Here is a 19,161-nt window from a genome sequence, read left to right as displayed (position 1 = left end):
GAGGTGCTCCAGAAATTAAACTGGTCAACTGTCGTCAAAGGGAAGCCTCAGTGGGTCCCAGTGTGAATCGAAAATCTGATCTGAATTTTCCTTTTAGCAATATTTCTTACTTAGATATGCGCTAACTAATAAAAGCTTTTTCGCTGCATCGTCAGCTGAAGTTTGTCCACCATAAATAAGAAAGTCTGCATGTTGTTTTCATATGCTTTATTAATCAATTTTATTTTAAACAATGAATCAAATGACTTTGCGTATTGTAACGTGGGAGGGGTCTCAGATGATCCCACAGAAGATTATTGCCGAACTCTGCAGTTCTATATAAGTTTTCAGCCTTTTTAACAAGACGAGAGGAAGCGGTGTGACATTGATATATTGCTGCAAAACCACTTGAAGAAACTGCATCCCTCTTCTTACCAACAATCACGTGTTGACTTCCTTTAACAATGACCACGATCTTTCCCTGACTCTAAACCTCAATGGATATTAATATGATAAAGAAGGAGGTTGAAGTCGAATACGCACGGGTCAGTAGAGAGGGAGGACCTCTGGCATGTGTTCATGCGCTGGTTGTGACGCTCTACAGATCTGGACACAGGACAGCTCTAGCTACAGCGTACAGCATATGGTCCTCGGTGTGTGTGTGTGTGTGTGTGTGTGTGTATGTGTGTGTGTGTTTGTGTGTGTGTAGGTCTATGTGTGTGTAATGTTGGCATGTCCTTGCTCTTTACCAATGTGAGAGGTACTTGCCTGTGGAGTAAGAGAACCATATAGATGCTGCATTCACAGGTGCGTGTGTATTTATATACACACATATATACTATGTGGCTCGTGCCAAAGCTGATTTGATTTCTCAGCATAAAACAGCTCACGGCATGAAGTCTACAGTCAGATTTAACCTTTCAAAAGAAAGTTTTAGGTGAAATTTAACAGGTTTAATCAGATCACATCGCTGCAGCTTCCAGAAAATAAAGGTCACGTGTCTCCTGTTGCTGTGTTCCTGTGCTGTAAATCTATCTGTGTTAATTTTCCCGCTCTCAATCTTTACACAACCTGCATGTGGCAACATCACTTTCACTCTACAACATGACAGGAACACATGGCAGATTCGAGTGTTGTTCCTGCGATTCAATTGCTGCGCGTCCATCACTGCTCTCACCTTCTCCGTCTTTCATTTTCACTGTCACTTGTGCTGTTAAATCCTGATGCTGCCCAGAGTTATCCTTCCTCCAGAGCTTTCTCTGTTCTCTGACAAAACTGCCTTGAGACACCCTGACCTGAAAACACTTTTTCCTTTTCTTTGTCAGTGACACTGAGCATTAGTGTCACACAACATGACAGCAACAGGAAACAAGGAAATTATTCTCCTGCTGAACAGGTCGTGAATCTTTTTATTAATGCTACGTACTTGTCTACTGTTTCAATTTGGTGTGCGTCTATCAACACACATGAACATCTGAAGGCAAAAAAATGATTTCAGATCAAATCCCACATAAAGTCTCACGACCTGCAACTTTGATGTTGTGGTTCATCCTGCTTCCTCTCATCAGCTTCATGCAGCAGTCAGCTGTTTCCCTGCAAACGTTCATGAGCTCACTGTCAGCTAACGGTGCAATAAACAAACAAAACATTTTAGGAGACAGCTCTCCTATGGGAATACCCCGCACGTTGAGAAGTGACGCTACAGCGGTTCCCAGTGACGACGGTCGGGCCCTGATCAAGCATCCGTACGTGAGGACGTGTCGGTCCTGTAGTGGTTTGTCCGCAGACCTAATGATGTGTTGTGTCAGAGGGTTCGGATTCAGACAGCCTCTCTAGCGTGGACAAAATAGATTTCAAATCCAGCTTTTAAACAACAGCAGCACTTCTTCTTCTGTGCTGTTAATGTAGGTGTCTCGATTTCTTGCTGAGGGAAATTCCTGTTACAATCATGTGTTTTCTATCACGCCTGGAGCACAAACGAACCCAGTGACATCTATGACCTTAGTAACGACCGTACGGAGGTTAAACACTTGAGTCTCCACACCAGTCACAGAACTGAAGAACGTCTTTCTTGCTGAGACTTCGCTCCAGTTGCTTTCGATTCAACCATGACGTGGATGACTGAGAGTCCTCACAGACATTTTCTAACAAGATTACACGCTCATTCATTTTCATAGATAGATGCATCATATATATATAACCACATGATTTTACAATGTTGTTAAATTGTTAAAGACAAAGACACTCATTATCAAGCAGTTTAGCCTGGAGGAGGAGGTGAACGTGTTTCCTGTCTACATGTGTCTGAGAACATTGAAAACAACAGGATATGTGTGTATAGGCGGAGTTAAGGAGGATGTTGTGATGCAGAAAGAGAAGAATAATGAGTCTTTAGATGAGAGAAACTCAGGCCGGGTCATCTTGACATTTTGATTGAAATCATGTGTTAGTTACAGCTGGTGTGGGTTGCATCAAATTACTATAAGCACCGAGGAGGAGACGGCCTCTCCTCAGTCAACAAATATCTATCGATAATACGAATATTGTGTCAACTGGTATTTGAGTACCATCTGCACTGCACAAGAACTGATTTTCAGAGTAAATGTTAATGTCGCTCTGTCACAGGTTCGCCAACAACAACTTTATTGGGTGTTTACAGTTTGTTGCACTGCCCCAAAGTGGCCACACAATTAATTAATGCTGCTTTACAGTCTCAATTAATGAAATTGACAAGACTGACACCAGCAGTCAACACACATCTTTCTAAATTCTGTGCAACAGTTTGCTTCCACTTGCTCCCTTATATTCTTATGCAACACTAATCAGAAGGGAAGGTGTGTGTGTGTTCGCTTGTGTGTGTGTGTGTGTGCGTGTGTGTGTGTGTGTGACTGTGCATGTGTGTTTGCCAAAGCTTGCCCAGCTTCTCCCCAAGAGGAAGCAGAAGCTTTCAGTCTCCACAGGTGAGCTGCTGATCCATGAGTGTGAGTGAGTGTCGGAGAGAGAGAGAGAGAGAGAGAGAGAGAAGGTGTCTGTGTGTGTGTGTGTGTGTTCGTGTCGGAAGCACAACGTTCACAGTCTCAGTAGGTGAGCTGTTGATCTGAGTTCTCTGAGTTTCCCTCAACCATCTGTGGCCCCCCCCCCACACACACACACACACACAGACACACACACAGACGCCCCCCCCCCCCCCCCCACACACACACACACACACTCTCTGCAGGATCATCACATGACTGCAACTACCTGCTTGCTGACAGTGTACCAAACAACAACTTGCCAGCATAATGGTAAACAGAATATGTGATTGGTATGTACGTACATTATGTGTGTGTGTCTGTGTGTGTCTGTGTGTGTGTGTGTGTGTGTGTGTTGGCTGCCGTCCCGTCGTCCGGTTCTCACACAGGCTGTCCAGAACACTCTGGTTACCTGCCAGAGCGCTGACGTAGCTCGCTAGCTCCCCTTTCTCTCTTCTTGTCCTCTGCTTTCATTTCCTTTTTCTTTCCTTGTCGTGACGCCGGGACGTTGTTTACTGTTACACTCTCTCAGGTTTCTACTGCTTCAACTGCAGTGAGAACAGTGTGTTTATGGTGCCTATCCTGTCCTGCTAATCGGCACGTTAAGGATTTTTCATGAACACTGAATGGATTCATCAGAAGTCAGGTGGTAGCCGTGATTGAAGATGGGAACATCCTCTTGGCCCACATTAGTCCCTGCAGCACCAAGCATCATTTAAACACCACGGCAAACCGAACACCCGCTGCCGACCAGGTGTGTCCCTTCCCAGATGATGTATTTTTCCTGCAGGATAATTCATTTTAACTGTGTTGCGAGATAGCACCGAGGACATGACAGGAGCTTTGGTTTAGTCCCCAGATCACACCCCTCCAGCACAGACCCTCAGCCTCGCATTCAACATGATGAATGTTTGGCCAAAAAACTGCAAGAACTGTGCAATAGGCCGACTATTATATCAGCATGAATCAAGATCCATATGGAACATTTCCAGCACTGTGTTGAATCCCACGGGACCTCGAAGCACATGAGCTACGTGTAGCTGCGATAACATGGCTGGTGTGTGAGGAAAAGAAAATCGATCACACTGTTGAGGTGACTGGCAGTCGGAGCACTTCCATAGACTGTAAATAAAGATGGACGCAGCCTCCGTGACGTCACCCACAGGTTCCTTCTGAAGAGCGGTTTTGTGGCTCAGAGTGAGCTGCTCTGCTGTCGCCATCTTGGCAGTGCCTGACTCCGCCTCACTCCCAGCTAATCCAAAAATGGGCAAAGAGGAGGGGCGTGTGCGGAGCAGAGACTTCGTGGCGCTCTCACGCTGTCACGCACTTGTCACTCACAGTGACCACGCCCTCAATTATGCAGTACTATAGGCTTTAATAAAATGTAAATGGTTGTGTTATATGAAAATTCATCCCTTGTACAGTCGTCATGAAGGAGGAAATTAGCTATAAAGACCAAAACAGTTTTTTGTACCAGGCTGTAAACATTTCTGCTATGTATTTGGACATTTTAACATGGGAGTCTATGGGGATTGACTCATTTTTGGAGCCAGCCTCTAGTGGCCATTCAAGGAACTGCAGGTTTTGGCACTTCGGTGTTGCTTTCATTTTTCAGCCGCTTGAAACTGGACCTGAATAATCAATTGACATATATGTCCATCATGTTCTCTACATGTTTTCCCATCATTTAAGGTTTGACTGGTACACAAATAATTACGTCATCTTCTTGAGCCACAACATTTCAATGGAAATCTAACTTTATAGCACCTTGGTAAGAAGCATCAACCACGCATTAAATTCTGTAATCGCACCACCAATGGACAGAGGTAAATCTAAACGTGATAAAATATTCAGCTGGTGAAACTGATTCACTTCCAGATTCTGGTTCAATGTTAGATGAATTCATCATGGCACAGTGTTTTGTTACCAATTGTGCCAATGAAGAAATTGTAAATTTGCCACCACTGACTAGCTTCTTTTCCTGAGGCTCATGGGAATCACAACAGCTAGAGCCATCTGCCATAACAAACTGGTGGACAATCAATCATGATGTCTCATAAACTGAATTGAAACAATCAAAACTCTTGACATTACATAAACCTGATGCATAGTTAGATTATCCAGGAGACTCCTGTGTTTTTACGTTGATAAATATTGAGGATATCGATGCAAGAAAGCTTTTGAATGGGATTTTAATAAACCTCAAATCGATCAATTTGGGTAAAGTGAGTGTTTCTAAGGCAGAACAAGGAAAAGACTAAAGCACACACACACACACACACACACACACACACACACACACACACACACACACACACACACACACACACTCTGCACGGGTGGGATGTATGTGAATTATTAAAGTTGCCAATTAGACCAGCTGACATTTAGCTCAAAAACACCATGACATTGGCCTTTAGCAAGCTCTTTCTTTCTCTCATTCTGTCTTGCTCTCTCGCACACGCACGCAGACACACACACGCGCACGCACACACACACACACACACGCACACACGCACACACACACGCACACACGCACGCTCATTCCTGCACCTTCACAAAGGGCACCACAGGTAGCAGTGCTCTCTAATAAATGAATTACCACAGAAGGAGGGTCAAACCAAGTGAACAGAGAACAGTGGGGGACATGGGCTGAACTGTCAGTTATATTTTATATTTGACATTTGACATAATTGGCAAGAGGAGGAGTGGTCCGCTTTCTTATTTTACCAACACACTGTAACTTCTTGTAGATGAAGAAAGGCTCAACATTTGATTTTTAGCTTAAGTGTCATCAGAAAAACCAACTGAAAGCTGTTGTGCTTCGGCTGTTAACGCTCCGATGACGTAGCGGAAAGTGTTAGCGCCCAATCAGATTGAAAAAGCAACAGCCAACGGGAAAAGTCCAACCCTCGGCTGACCAACTCTATCACTCACTCACTCAGTCGGTCGCAGACATTTGATAAATAAACATACCAGGAAAGAAAAGACAAGTCTTGCTGAGAGTTAGATGAGGAGACTGAGATCTTCCTCTGGTCTGTAAGCTACATAAGTTACTGTCAGCAGCCCGCTAACCTAGCTTAGCACAAAGAATGGATAAAGGGGGAAACAGCTAGCTTGGCTCCGTCCAAAGCTTCTCCAAGCTCGTCAAAAGCCCTGTAATTAACACAGAAGTCTTGACAAGAAACTGAATACATGTATGTCAAATCGTTAATTCAAAAACTGGATTTTGTGCCCGAACACTGAATACTGAGCTACCTTAGATTCACAAAGCACTTACCGTGGAGGCGAGTCTGGGTACAGGCTGTTGACCTGCGATAGTGTCTCTCTGTATGAGTCAAAGTCTAAACCAGGAGGAAAGTCTTCTAAGCAGGTAGACCTCAGTTCTCCCACTGAACCTCCATAGGAAAAACCATCTGGTCCTGCAGAGACAGAGACGAGAAGTTATTGCTCTGTTCAAATGGGACTTATCATCTCGGGGCATCCAGTAGTATTACAGTAATTGAGGCGATGGACTGCATTTCTTTTTATCCCGTACAAATCTTTCATATGTAATTTGTTTTCAGAGCAAACAAGACTCCAGTCGATGCATCTTATACGATGACCGATAAAAAAAAAAAAGAAATGAGATAACAGCAGGCCTTCAAAGGGCAATGAAATGGATGAGGCAATTTGTTTTCCTTTCCGTCCATTTAAAGTCCTGGCAGCAATTATTGTTTAATATTTGTTTAGTGTCTTGAAATATTTACATTCTCTTGGGAAACTGAAAACCTGCTTAAGACTTTGGAAGAAAGTTAGGAGCAGGAAGGTGTGGGAGTACTGAAAGTCAGAGTAACCTGAGTATTTCATTAGTGAATAAATATCCTATAATAATGAGTTTGAAGCTTGTATTAAATCTTAAATTGAAGTATTATCATAGAGAGTGTTACAGTTTCATTCTACAACGTCATGTATCTCTGACAACTTCTAATTTCTGATAATGAATCTTTTGAATTGTGATTATTTCCACTGAAGGCGACAAACAAAACTTCCCAGATAAGAAAATTAAACTTCTGGCCCAACATATGCCCGGGTCCTCGTCCCAAGTCTGGCCCACATACTGACAGCATCTGACAATCAAGCTGTTTATGGGCCAGATTTGGGCAGTGGAACCGGGCACATGCTGGACCAGAAGAAAACAAGCATGTGGCCCAATGTAATTGCTAAAAAATCCTTGGTGATGGGGAGGGGGAAGATGTCGGGGTTATTAATAAAGCTCCACGTCGGATCTGTCAGAAAGTCAGATGCAGTTACAGACTGACCGTAGCTAGCTCGGAGGTGTGGGTTTCGGAGTCGACTGTCTTTGCGCAGGCTGCCGACGATGATGGTGATGCAGGAGAGGAAGAGGACCAGACCTATAACGATCCCCGCCACCACCAGCGGAGACACCAGGAGAGACGCCTCCCCTCCCGACTCCCTCTCACTGCGGCAGTCTGGGTACTCCCCATGGCTCTGGTTGGAGCTCACTGCAGGGTGACGGAGAGAGATGGAACATGTCAGGCGTGTGAGTGTGTGTCAGTGTGTCACTGTGTGCGACCATGTATGTTCACATAATACATAATGTTTACATAATATTACACATATTTACAACCCTTTCAATATTCTGTTCAGATCAGAACATGTTCATCTTGACCATTAACTACTAATTAAATGTTTACTGTATGTTAATGTTTTTTAAAAAAATGGAGGATAAAAGATAAAATCTAAGTAAATATTTATAACAAGCTGCATTAATTGATTTTTTTTTTCTGTGGGAGGCACAAAAAACTGGAAACACGTACTTGCTTACACATGAAGCAGACATGAAGCAAAATTATCATTGATTTGGAATTGTGTTGATAGATTTCCAATACTGTTCCAACTCCTGAGGGAAGTATCTGTTTATTTTTTCAGCTGCTATTTATTTCACTATGTTCATCAGGAAGTAATTAATATGGTCTGTTTGCGTTTTGGTGCTGGGCAGGAAGCGTTGTGTGGGTTTATGGCAGCTTTGTCACCAAAAACCTGCCTGTAAAGCCTGTGGTCAAGACTGATGACATCTATCTATCTATCCATCTATCTATCTATCTATCTATCTATATATACAGTGCATCAGGGGGTCGTGTTATGCAACTGCTGTCTTACTCACATGCACATGTCGCACTCACTCCTTATTCCTTCTCCTCTCTCCCCGTCTTCCCAGCTCTCTCTCCCTGAGGACTTATTCCATTTCAGTGTGTGACAGATAATTAGAGCTGGAGTCTAAACACACACACACACAGTCTCTCTCTCAGTCGTCATCGTCATTAGATTACAGAACGATCCTGTTCCTCTCCACTTCTGTTTAATGTCTCATCTGTCTGTTTGCTCTGCCTGTCCACCCTCCGCCTGTTGGTCTGTCTACCCCTTTATCTGTCTTAGCACCAGTCACTCTGAATCTGCCTCTCTGTGTTCACAACACAGCTGAGAGAGCAGAGAGGATGAGACTCACTTTTATTCTTTGTCTTTCTTTTGCTCTGTTCATGCTGCAACCAAAAAGGTTCTGATGCTGTCACTCTCTATATACTGTGAGACTGCATTTCATGTGACTGGCTTAAGATTCAAATAAATTCAAATCAGGAGGTGCATCTCTGACGAGGGGAGAAAGTCAGTCCTACATTATTCAGTCAAGTTCATAATGATGGCATCACGATTCTCTTTGCCTGAGGTAGAGTCACAGGTTACAGGACATGGGTTTGTAGGTTAAAGGTATAATAAAAGAAAAACAAGTTCGAAATTATTTTAAAAAATTGCAGGTTTACGTTCACGTGACAAAGCCCTCTGTGGTAATTATGACTCATGTGTGACGGTGATACAGAGGAGGTCGGGTGGATGAACCCCGAAGGAAAACAAATTTGAAAAACCGTGTCCACGACCGTCGCCTCTAACCTGGACGTAGTATTAATTTGAATCCAAACCACAATGTTTCCCTAACCTTACCCAAATAATAATCACATCAGAAAATAATAATATCATTAAAATAATAAAATAATATAACTTACATGTGTTGTTCTGGTGTGCATGGACCAAAAACATGTTTTGTCATTCAGTTTATTTAATTCGGAGGACCTGCTGGTGACACTGGCTTCAGATATGAGTATGTAAGATGTAAGCAGTCATGTAAGTTATCATGAACACCTGCAGTGTGAGAAAAGCTTTGCAGAAATATCTTGAGTGCAGCGGAAAGTCATTACTCCTCAATTCAGTCATGTTGGAAACAACTTGTGCTTTTCTTGCACTGTTTTTGTAATTTTCACTAAAATTAAGGACTAAAAAGTGGATTTTAAAAATGTGTTTCTTTACTGTGAATTGTAAGATATAGAGTTACAACATGGAAAATATGCGTTGTGTTAAATGTACCTTTTGAAACACTTAAGCACTTAAATATATGTATGTGTCTTGATAAGTTGCCCAATTTAGAGAAAACACACCAACGTAACAACGTGAGGTGCTGCAGGACAAAACGTGTCATTCACGCCACTGACTGACCCACAGGGAGACCACATCCTCTTTCTGTCTATCACCGCACCGAATATGAAGCAGGAGAAACAATCAAAACCTCTGAGTGATTTACACTCACAATATCTTTTTCATTTCAGTCTCTGTGCTTCTCTATTGCTCATTTCTCATCTCTTTCCCCCCTTGAATGTCTGCGTCTGTAATTCTGTTGTCCTCAGTAATTTGGTTTCACACAGATTCCCGAGAAGAGGAAAATGTTCTCTCACCCCAAATGATTCCCAGCGGACCTCTCTCCTCTCTCAGTGACGTCTCCTCTCTCACACACGTCTTTGTCTGCTCCTTCTCCCTCGTCTAACATGATTTTCTCTTCATTTCGCTTCTCATCTCTTTCTCATAAACTCCATTTTCTCTCGTTCTCTCCGGGGGGAACTCACATGGAAATCTATAATTATATAGATTTAGATTCACATAATTTCTAACGCTAGGACACACACACACACACACACACACACACACAGTTGCCGGGATTAGTTTCCATCCAAATAGGGCACAAACTTCATCTGGAAAAAGGTTATCACTGTGTGATTTAGAAAGGGGTAAAACAAAATGACATAATTAAAGAGCAGCGACAGAAAACTTGTATATTGACATGTACATGTCATTTATGTTATTTTCGTAACTTAATTTGTTTCTTCTGGTCACTAAAATTGCTTGATGTAACATCTTCAGCCATTTCTGTTTAATGACGCTGGAGATAAAACGAGAATATTACAGAACCTGCAGCAGAAGATCTTTCCTTTACTAACATCAACTTCTGTACCACAATTAAACTTCTTTGTGACAGTATGTTCAGATTCATGGTCATGAGTGGGTGACAAGGTGTGACTCACAGCAATTTTGATTTCAAGGTTCCACTTTTACTCGTAGACTTTGTGATGATCTTTTTACTCTCATTATGACAAACAACTTTGCAGGATATTAGCCCATCTGCATTACCTTGATTGTCTTATTGTTATTGCATTCAATCATAACAAAAACTACAAACTAAACTATATTCAGATAGTCTAACAGGGTAATCCTATAACAGGAGTAACGACCTTCCACTGCAGAAACAAAAAGTTTGCTAACTGACAGCGAACTGTGATCAGTGCACACACGAGACAAGATGCTCCACAGCTGGTTCACTCCATCTGCTCTGCGTTATACCCGCCATATAAACTCAGAGTGTCTTTGATTCAACATCACTCATGCTAATTTGAGGCTTGGTGTGTGTAGTACCTGGTGGTGGATGAAATGTTTATACATTACTGGTAAATAACAAGGCAGGTAATGCAAAGTGATACTGAACTATTAGCGACATTCAACACAGCCACTCGTCTCCTGCTTTCACGGTACATACCTGCACAAGCAACCAGCACAACACATGTAGATGTTACAGGAAAATGAAGTTAGCCTGTAACGCTTCACCGATAAGGTCACATATTTATTTGACGTGACGTGCATGCGCATCTTCATTTTGTAGAACAGCCAATAGGAACTCTGTCTCTCTCTGTGAGAAGACCTGTGATTGGCTGAAGTCTCCTGTGGCGGACTAGGTTTTCTAAAGCCTGAAAACAGAACCAAGAGGAGGTGCAGATGTCTGGTTCGCTCTCAGGCCACTTGAATTACACTATGCTGAAAGGTGATTATGCAATATCTGCTCATTAAAAATGAATGCCTACCCCGGCTTTAAAAGAGATGTGATGAAACTGCTAAAACTTTTTTCTTCTTCTTCTTTTTTTTTTTGCGTTTTCAGCAAAAATCACAACTCACTTCTCATAGACAAAGGAGGAATTTGCTTCTTGTGTGTGGCTGGATGAACTTGATGTCCTGTATAAAGGCCACTGGCCACAACCCCGCCCTGCAAATGTCTTTTTTGTTCCCTCCACCCTCAATGCGATTTAACACACAGGAGGGAGACTTTAAGCGATTCAGAGAGCGGAGTAAGGCTGGAGAGAGAGAAGGCGACCGCACAACAGTTTGGATAGAGCGGAGAAGAGAGAAAGACAGAGAGGGAGAAGATTGTAATAAATGGTGATAGTGTTATATTTCAAAACCCTGAGGGGACAGGACGCAGCTGCAGAGAGAAAGGAGAGAATGAGAGTGAGTATTGGTGACTCTGGATAGCATGAGTCTCAGAGTGTAAAAATATTAGCTTTACACACCCATCCCACGAAATAAATCAGCATAAATGAACAGAGGGAAGCAGGTTAACAAGAAACCTATAAATCTTGAGACATCCAGCATTAGAAAATGTCATGAATCTTCTGTGTCACACTTTATTTGCCTCAATTAAACTGTCCTTCGTGAACATTCATTATGTAACAAAGGTAAACGCAGCACAGTGAGTGAACTGCAGCTCTGAAGGTGGAAGATAATCTGTAGAAAACACTCTTCTCTCACACACACACACACACACATTTTGAATCTTGGTGCCAAACTACCACAAAAACACGAGGAGAAGAAGTTAAATTCATTATTGAAACCCTAACGTCTGGGAATGTACGTCAGCACAGAAAATCTCCAGAGCCAGCATTAAGCAGCTAATTGCGATACTGCATCTTAAGATATTTCTACATTGGCTTCCTCTTGTTAATGATTCAGCGTCCTGCTCAGTGGCACTTCAGCAGGGCTCGTGCTCGCAGGCCTTCTGCATCAGAAACGGCCAGTGACCTCTACGACACTCGATCACTGCTGTATGTATGTGAGAGTATATGCTATACTGTATGTTCATATATAATGAAACAGCAACAGTGGTAATTCACTTTGACAGTTTGTCACTAAAGCTTACCATTGGACGTGCAGCCTCCTCTTACACCATATACTGTGGTGTGCTACAAAAGACCAGTTCATAATCCTGACGCCGACACCAGCCCCGAGTCGACCTGAGGCGTATTTACTGTGGGTTAATAATTCTGCGTTTGTTTTTTCACAGTCAGTTGCGCTTTGACTTCATCGTGTAACAAAGAACGACCTGGTAACACGGTTGGAGTTTTTGCACTGACAGGAAAGATTTCACTCAACTGCACAACATCAGACTGTTTGGAGAGCTGCTGCAGGAGAGATGCATGAAAGGGAACTTTTGGCAGTTCTTCAGTATCAAAGAGCAAGGCCGCCTTTTCTGCTCATGTTGCAGCAACAACCTCGGGGAAAAGAAAAAAAAAAACATTTTACTCCACCGAAAAGCAAAGGGCTGCACTGATGTGATCATGTTGCTACAGGTACCCATGAGAAGAAAATACCCACACAGTGCAGCGTGAGTAATACGTCCATGAGTTTGAAGGCACAGTGGTTTATAACGCTCTGAAAACGAACAATCGTTAGATCCTGCGAGGTAAACGGAAGAAATACACTATTACATTACAAAGTATACTTCTACTACAGATGTGATTATCCAGTGCAGTTCATTATGGCCAGGGCTTAGCAAAATCAACTTTTTTGTTGGACAAAACTGCGTTTTTTTTGTTTTGTTTTTGTTTTTTTTACCACAGCCGCTGCGTCAGGACTCTTTCCTGTGCCAATGTAAAGCCTCCTCATTTATGGAAATGAATTGAGAGCCTGCATTTTTCAGTGCAGTGCTGTTGGCGGTCTGAAGGCAGCCCTTTTTTCTCTGGGAGCTGACAAAAGTAATTCTGGAAAATATGAGATATACTGTGGCTAATTGTAGCAGTAGTATATACAAAAGGACCTTGAAGAGAAAAATTGTCTAACAAAAATATGAATTGCATCGTCTGCACAAAATATGTCCTGGAGTTCAACAAGAACAGAATATGTATGCAGTTCAGATGTTAATCTCTAGGGTGAAATTGGTGTTAAAGGTTAACATATAGGTCCTGTATATATGGTGTGTGTGTGTATGTGTGAATTCAGCTTAAGGAGTCACTAGCCGTCATTTATTTTTGGGTGTCACAAGCTATAAAGGTTAAGAGCCTGTGATATTGACTGCTGCTGCGTACGCTGCATCACTTTGTACATTAGCCGCATACATTATACAAAAGCATCAAGCAGCCGCTCAGATTCGATCTGACAGCTTGTCATTATGAGTTACAACCTCCTTCTCTTCAATATGAAATATACCATAGTGCTGGCTGACTGTACGTCCACAGTCGTCGGGTCAGAAAGAGTTCCTCGTGGCAGGACGTTCGATAAGGGACAGCAACAAACTCAACTCGAGCCAACGGCAGCATCTACGTCGATGATCAGCGAGAGCGAAGGAGGAAATAACTGGTGTCTTAAAGGACTATACCAACTATCCCTAAATCTTTTCCAATGATACACATTTTACATGTCTGCCAAGCAATTCCCAAAACATGCTACGCTGTAAACCTACTTACATTTGTGAATGTATTCATGTAGTGTGAAAATCAATGGGAATAGACCTGGAGCAGATTTCTTAAGAATTCAGAAACTCCTCAGGTTTTGTTTTAGTCCTTTTTATCTGTATAGTAGAAATGAAAACAATATAAAACTGTTACTTATTGTGTTTGTAAAAGTTAATATTAGACGATACAGAACTAAATAAATAATTCTATTAAACAGCAGAACCTGACTTAATTGTAAGCCACATTTACATTCAACAACAAACTGTTGAATGGTGGATTGCCTTGTCTAATTAACAGTAAGTACAATTTTTAAACCACTTTGTAATTACTATATATATTATTAGCAGTAAAAGTCCCTTGTGATATATGTTATTAAGTAACCAACTCTAAGGCAGAGTGACACACTGTGGATCCTGAGTTTACAGGAAGAACCAACTCTAACCCTCAGCAACCATCAAGGCATGAAATAATAGATGACTAGAAGTGTTTACTGTATGTAAATGATTGTAATTCTGTACACGCAGAAGCACTGTGCTGTGTGTGTGTACAAGCACAAAATTACAAGAATGAAATAAAATAAAAATATATATTTTTTATGTACTTTATGACCATACGAAAGGCTGAGACGAAGTTGACCTGATACAGTGTTTAGGCCATTCAAACATCTGCTCATGTATTTGACCTTACAAGCCGAGGCAGAGTGTGTGTGTGTGTGTGTGTGTGTGTGTGTGTGTGTGTTCAGGAGCAGAGCTGGATCTGATTATATTCTGAACTTCAGTAACCTTTTAGTTGTTACTCTCATTCACTATCTGTTTGTTGTAGGAATCTGCTTCCAATACTTTATATGGACCCCAAGGAAGAGTTGCTGTTGCCAAGACAACAACTCATCATGCAACAAAAAAAAAAGTATTTTCTTTAAAACCAAATCTCTCAGTATTTTCCTCAGTGACCAACTGATCACAAGCTTAAAGAAAAACAAAACAAAAACAACATACAGCACCAGGTGGAAATGTGACGCATACAGTGAGTGTGAACTGTTTAACGTGAGCCCCCACTCCCACCCGAAAACACTAATTTGTTAATGGACAGCATTCATCACATTTGAGACTGAAAGCTAATTAAACTGGTTACACAGAACAATCAGTATCAATGCAGTTAGACCAGGCTGCTCATTATGATGCATTAACCACACAGCTGGATTTTTAAGCCCATCAGCCTAAGTGATATTGAAAACATCTCCACCACAGCATGCAGTCAAAGAATAACAAACAACCCCCCCGCCGCACCCCCACCCCCTCACATTCCTCAAAAGGGAAGGGAAATTATGTTTTTGAAATACTTTAAGGCGTGAACTGTAAAACAGTGTTGACAATACACATTTATTCTTCTAATCTATCTACATTAAAGGATTTGGCCTCATTCAGTATTTTGCTTTATTTGTTGTTTGTTTAATATCTAGTCTTTTCTCCTGTTTGGACCTCTGAGGGTCACAATATTAACATAATTACAACATTAATATGCATCTTAAAAGATCTCTGTGGCAAAATGGGGTTTAATAAAAGAGGTTTCAGCATGATATACACACACATTGTGTTAGTTGAAGTGCATATTTCATATATTTATGGCTCAATAGGGTTTAAATAGGTAATATGTTTGATGATTGCTCTAAAACTTGACCACGAGCACAGTTAAAGGTGTCAAAATAAATCGAAAGCTCTATAAAAGATCAAACTTAAACTTGTCTAATGCTCAGCAGGAAGCTAATAAACCAAGGTCATTACATCTTTGTCGTTTGTTTCTTTCGCACCAGATGAAAAATCATGTCAACAAAGGAATGTCAGTATTCATGCAAAGTTTTAGGTTGTAGTTTTGAAGCGAGGCCCATGTTCCAGTGCCCGACCGGCCTGATGTCGTGAGGTCCAGAACATTTGTGTACTCCACATTGTTTTCAATAAGCTGGACAGAAGGTCATGAATCTTAACACTGCTGTGAGGAGCAGCCTTTTCTCTGCTTTCAGGTGTGGACAGCCGACACTAAGCATCATCTTTAGTTCCTCCAAATTTTGCTCATTGTTTGGCGGACTTCAGATGATTTAATATGAGCTCTACTGCCGAGTTTTTCATACCCAGAACGAGGGTTCTTCTGGGACCCGGCTCTTCCCTCTCCTGAGTCACGCCTGTATCTTCTCACTGTTTTTCATCGCAGACTGAAACCCCCTCAGACTGCGGCTGCACCTGACCTGAGCTGGATTTGCATCAGCTAGCACAGGCACTAATTAACCTCTCAGCTGGTGTTGTTATTGTTCCATTACAGGATTATACTTCGTTAACATTACAACTCAAAGAGGGGATTTATTTTAGATTATTTTTTGGCAGGTTGTAAGAGATGATGTGTCCCACAAGGAGAAAAGTTTTCACTTTACTTTACAGAAGTATTGTAAGTCTTCTCTCGCTTACATTTACTGTGGCACTTTTGTGAGTTGCTCTGAATAAGAACGTCTGTGTGTGTTGATGAAAACATAGTGTTTCCTCCATGCATGTGGTTTTTATTCATGATAACTCAGTGACGCCTTGAAGGAACTTCTTCAAATTTGGTAAACACGTTCACATGGACTCAAGGACGAACTGATTACATTTTGGTAGTCAAAGGTCAAAGGTCAAGGTTAGTGTGACTTCACAGAAACACTTTTTAGCCATTAATCAAGACAAAATTTCACACAAATGATTAATATTTTATAGGATGCTGGATAAACAGGGGTGTCATCTGAAACTAGTCTGAGTGGCGGAGGCAGACAACCGCGAGGAGGTAATTCTAGTTTGGAGTGTGTGTATTCAGCATCAGAAGCGGCAGGATGACCTCCAGTCTCTGAACCTCTCGGGACACCGGAGATATTCCACTCCTTGCAGAAACAATGTTGTTCCTCCTTTTCTGACACGTGAGCAGTCTCCACGCTAAAAATATCCCTTTCAGAAAGACTCAAGTAAAACATGACTGTTTCTATTGAATATGCAGAGGTAAGGAACAAGCAAGCATAGGTATAAGTGCAGGGAGGTAAGCACAGTCATGGTTTGCAATTAAATTAAGATTATAATATATATTATATATATATATATATAATATACTGTATATAATAATTTCAGTTTTCAGGCTCTTGTATTGGCACTAATCTCAACAGAAGATTTTGTCTCATCAGTAAATCACTCAATTACCTTTAAAAAATAATTTTAAAACACAGCCTAAATTAATAACTTCATACGTGTCAAATGATTCCTACAGTGTCTGTCAATAGCAGGATTTTCAGTAAAAGTGTCTTGATTTGCAGTAGATGTGATTGTGGCTGTGGCATGAGGTGACAGATGTTATCTCCTCACTTGTGCAGCGTGCTGGAAAAGCCTCAACCTTCCTACAGCCTGGTCAAAGGACAACAGTCAAGGCCCAGAGAGAACATCTCTGTCACACGCACATCCTCCTGTCTCTCTCTCCCTCTGTCTTTCACTGCTGCCTCCTTGTTCAGCTTCCTTTGCGCTCTCTGATCCTTCCTGTTGTATTGAACAGATGCCAGGAGGGCTTTGTTGTTGGCGGAGGGAAGAAATCGGCCATTAAACAATCATGTTGAATTACCACTGAAGCAAGGAAAGGAGGAGGAGATGAAGGAGAACAAGACAAGTTAAAACATAGTATATGGCTGGACCGTATCGTAAGCTATTTGCATTCTGTCTACTGTCAGCCGGATTCAGCCCTTCATCTGTTTGCATCTCTCCTCCTCTCTGTGCTCACATATGCAGTATTTTAATACAGCCAAATTCCAAATAAAGCTGTTCTCATTTTCTTGTTTTTTTACGTGGGTCTGAAAAGAAATCTAGTGATCAATGGGGAAACTCCCAACAGTCGCCCGGCCGACCAGTGGTGTAACCTCATCACTCAGTCAGTCTGCGACATTTGTGTTTATAGGGCTGGCCCCGCTGTGGCGGTTCAGCCAAAAGGACGAGGTCCTGAACTCAGAAGTGAAATCACTCACACTAGTGGCGGTGAAATAACCTCCTCTTCTTTAAAGAGCCACTTCACGTCAGGCTAAAGAGCAGTGTTTTCCTACGACGTCAGATGTCTGCTCTCAACAGCAAATTGGGGAACTGTACGAGCATTGCATCTCTTTCGTAACTAACCCCTATGCCTGAATGACCAAATAGTTACTTACTACAACGGACAGATGAAGCCAGAAATGTCAGGGTTTCCATGTCTAAAAAGGGTTCTTTAGGCTTCACTGTAGTTCCTGCATTCAACATCTACTTAAGTGAGTTACTGATTTTAAGGTGTAATTAAAAGCAGTGAATGAAGAACTCAGTTAACATTTGTATTAAGCTACTACAGCGTGTATAGTCTCAATTACTGCGGCGTCCAGATGAGGCCAGCACCAACACAGGGGCGTCAGAGCAACAGCAATAATAATACTGCAAAACAAAACTACGCCTTTGGCAAAGTGAACTTGAAACAAATAATTCACATTCAAAAAACAAAAACGAATTCTTGAAATGCAGATGTGTTCACTGATTTTTTTCCCTGCAAGGCCTGTGGAAGCTTTACACACACTGTTGCTGCTGTTTCAAGGTTGACAACACATCAGGATGACTGACAGGTGCAGTGGTATGAACCACGTGACAACGAAGGGGCGAGATGAGCCATTCACTTTGCTGACTCCGGGCAAAGAACTGTGGCAGCTGTGGTGTTTGATGTTGACAGACAGCTATTACATGCAAACTTGGTAAATGTGAGCAAAGCCTGACCCTCAACCCTACAACCACAAACAGCTCACCGTCCGTTTTCACTTCCTCTGTCTCAGTTATTTCAAACACAATGCAAGTATTCTGCTGTTGGATGCTCAGCAATCTATTTCACTGGAGGGGTAGGTATTTGGCGCCTTGGACTTTGAGCCCCTGGACTACAGCGCATGTATGAAGTGACTGTTTACTTGTTGCGAAGTCAATCAAATGACCACAGTGAGACACAAAATGGCCACAAAGAGATGAAAAATTACTACAAAAAGACACTAAATACCGACAGAGATGTAAACTGACGACAAAAAGATGGAAAACAATCACGACAAAAACATTTTTCCAAACACACCCCTGATTTCAACCGCACACTTTGTGGGTGTGAATGAATGTAACTGAATATAAAAGCTCTCACATTCAGTAAAAACAACATCTGACGGCAAAAACCTCAAAGCACACTGTCTCTCGTCTGCTATGAAGGTTAACCAATTACAACATTATTACATCACAGTCATATTACAG

The 19,161-nt window shown here is 41.8% G+C and overlaps 1 protein-coding gene across 1 annotated transcript in view; it reads right to left on the bottom strand.

Moving 5' to 3' along the window:
- bean1 (brain expressed, associated with NEDD4, 1) overlaps positions 1 to 19,161 on the bottom strand; it is a 44,202-nt gene that overhangs the window by 8,281 nt on the left and 16,760 nt on the right. Inside the window, exons 3-4 of the mRNA XM_023393489.2 lie at positions 7,295 to 7,498; positions 6,274 to 6,415 (exon numbers count right to left, since the gene is read on the bottom strand). Of these exons, the coding sequence (XP_023249257.1) occupies positions 6,274 to 6,415; positions 7,295 to 7,498 (346 nt within the window). The remainder of the gene's footprint in view (positions 1 to 6,273; positions 6,416 to 7,294; positions 7,499 to 19,161) is intronic.

This window comes from Seriola lalandi, unplaced genomic scaffold (genome assembly GCF_002814215.2).
Source record: "Seriola lalandi dorsalis isolate HSWRI2012SDOR001 ecotype SW California unplaced genomic scaffold, Sedor1 jcf7180002054937, whole genome shotgun sequence".
NCBI classification, from domain to species: domain Eukaryota; kingdom Metazoa; phylum Chordata; class Actinopteri; order Carangiformes; family Carangidae; genus Seriola; species Seriola lalandi.
Note: the sequence above shows the minus strand (reverse complement) of the source record. Positions and strands in the feature narration are given on the sequence as shown.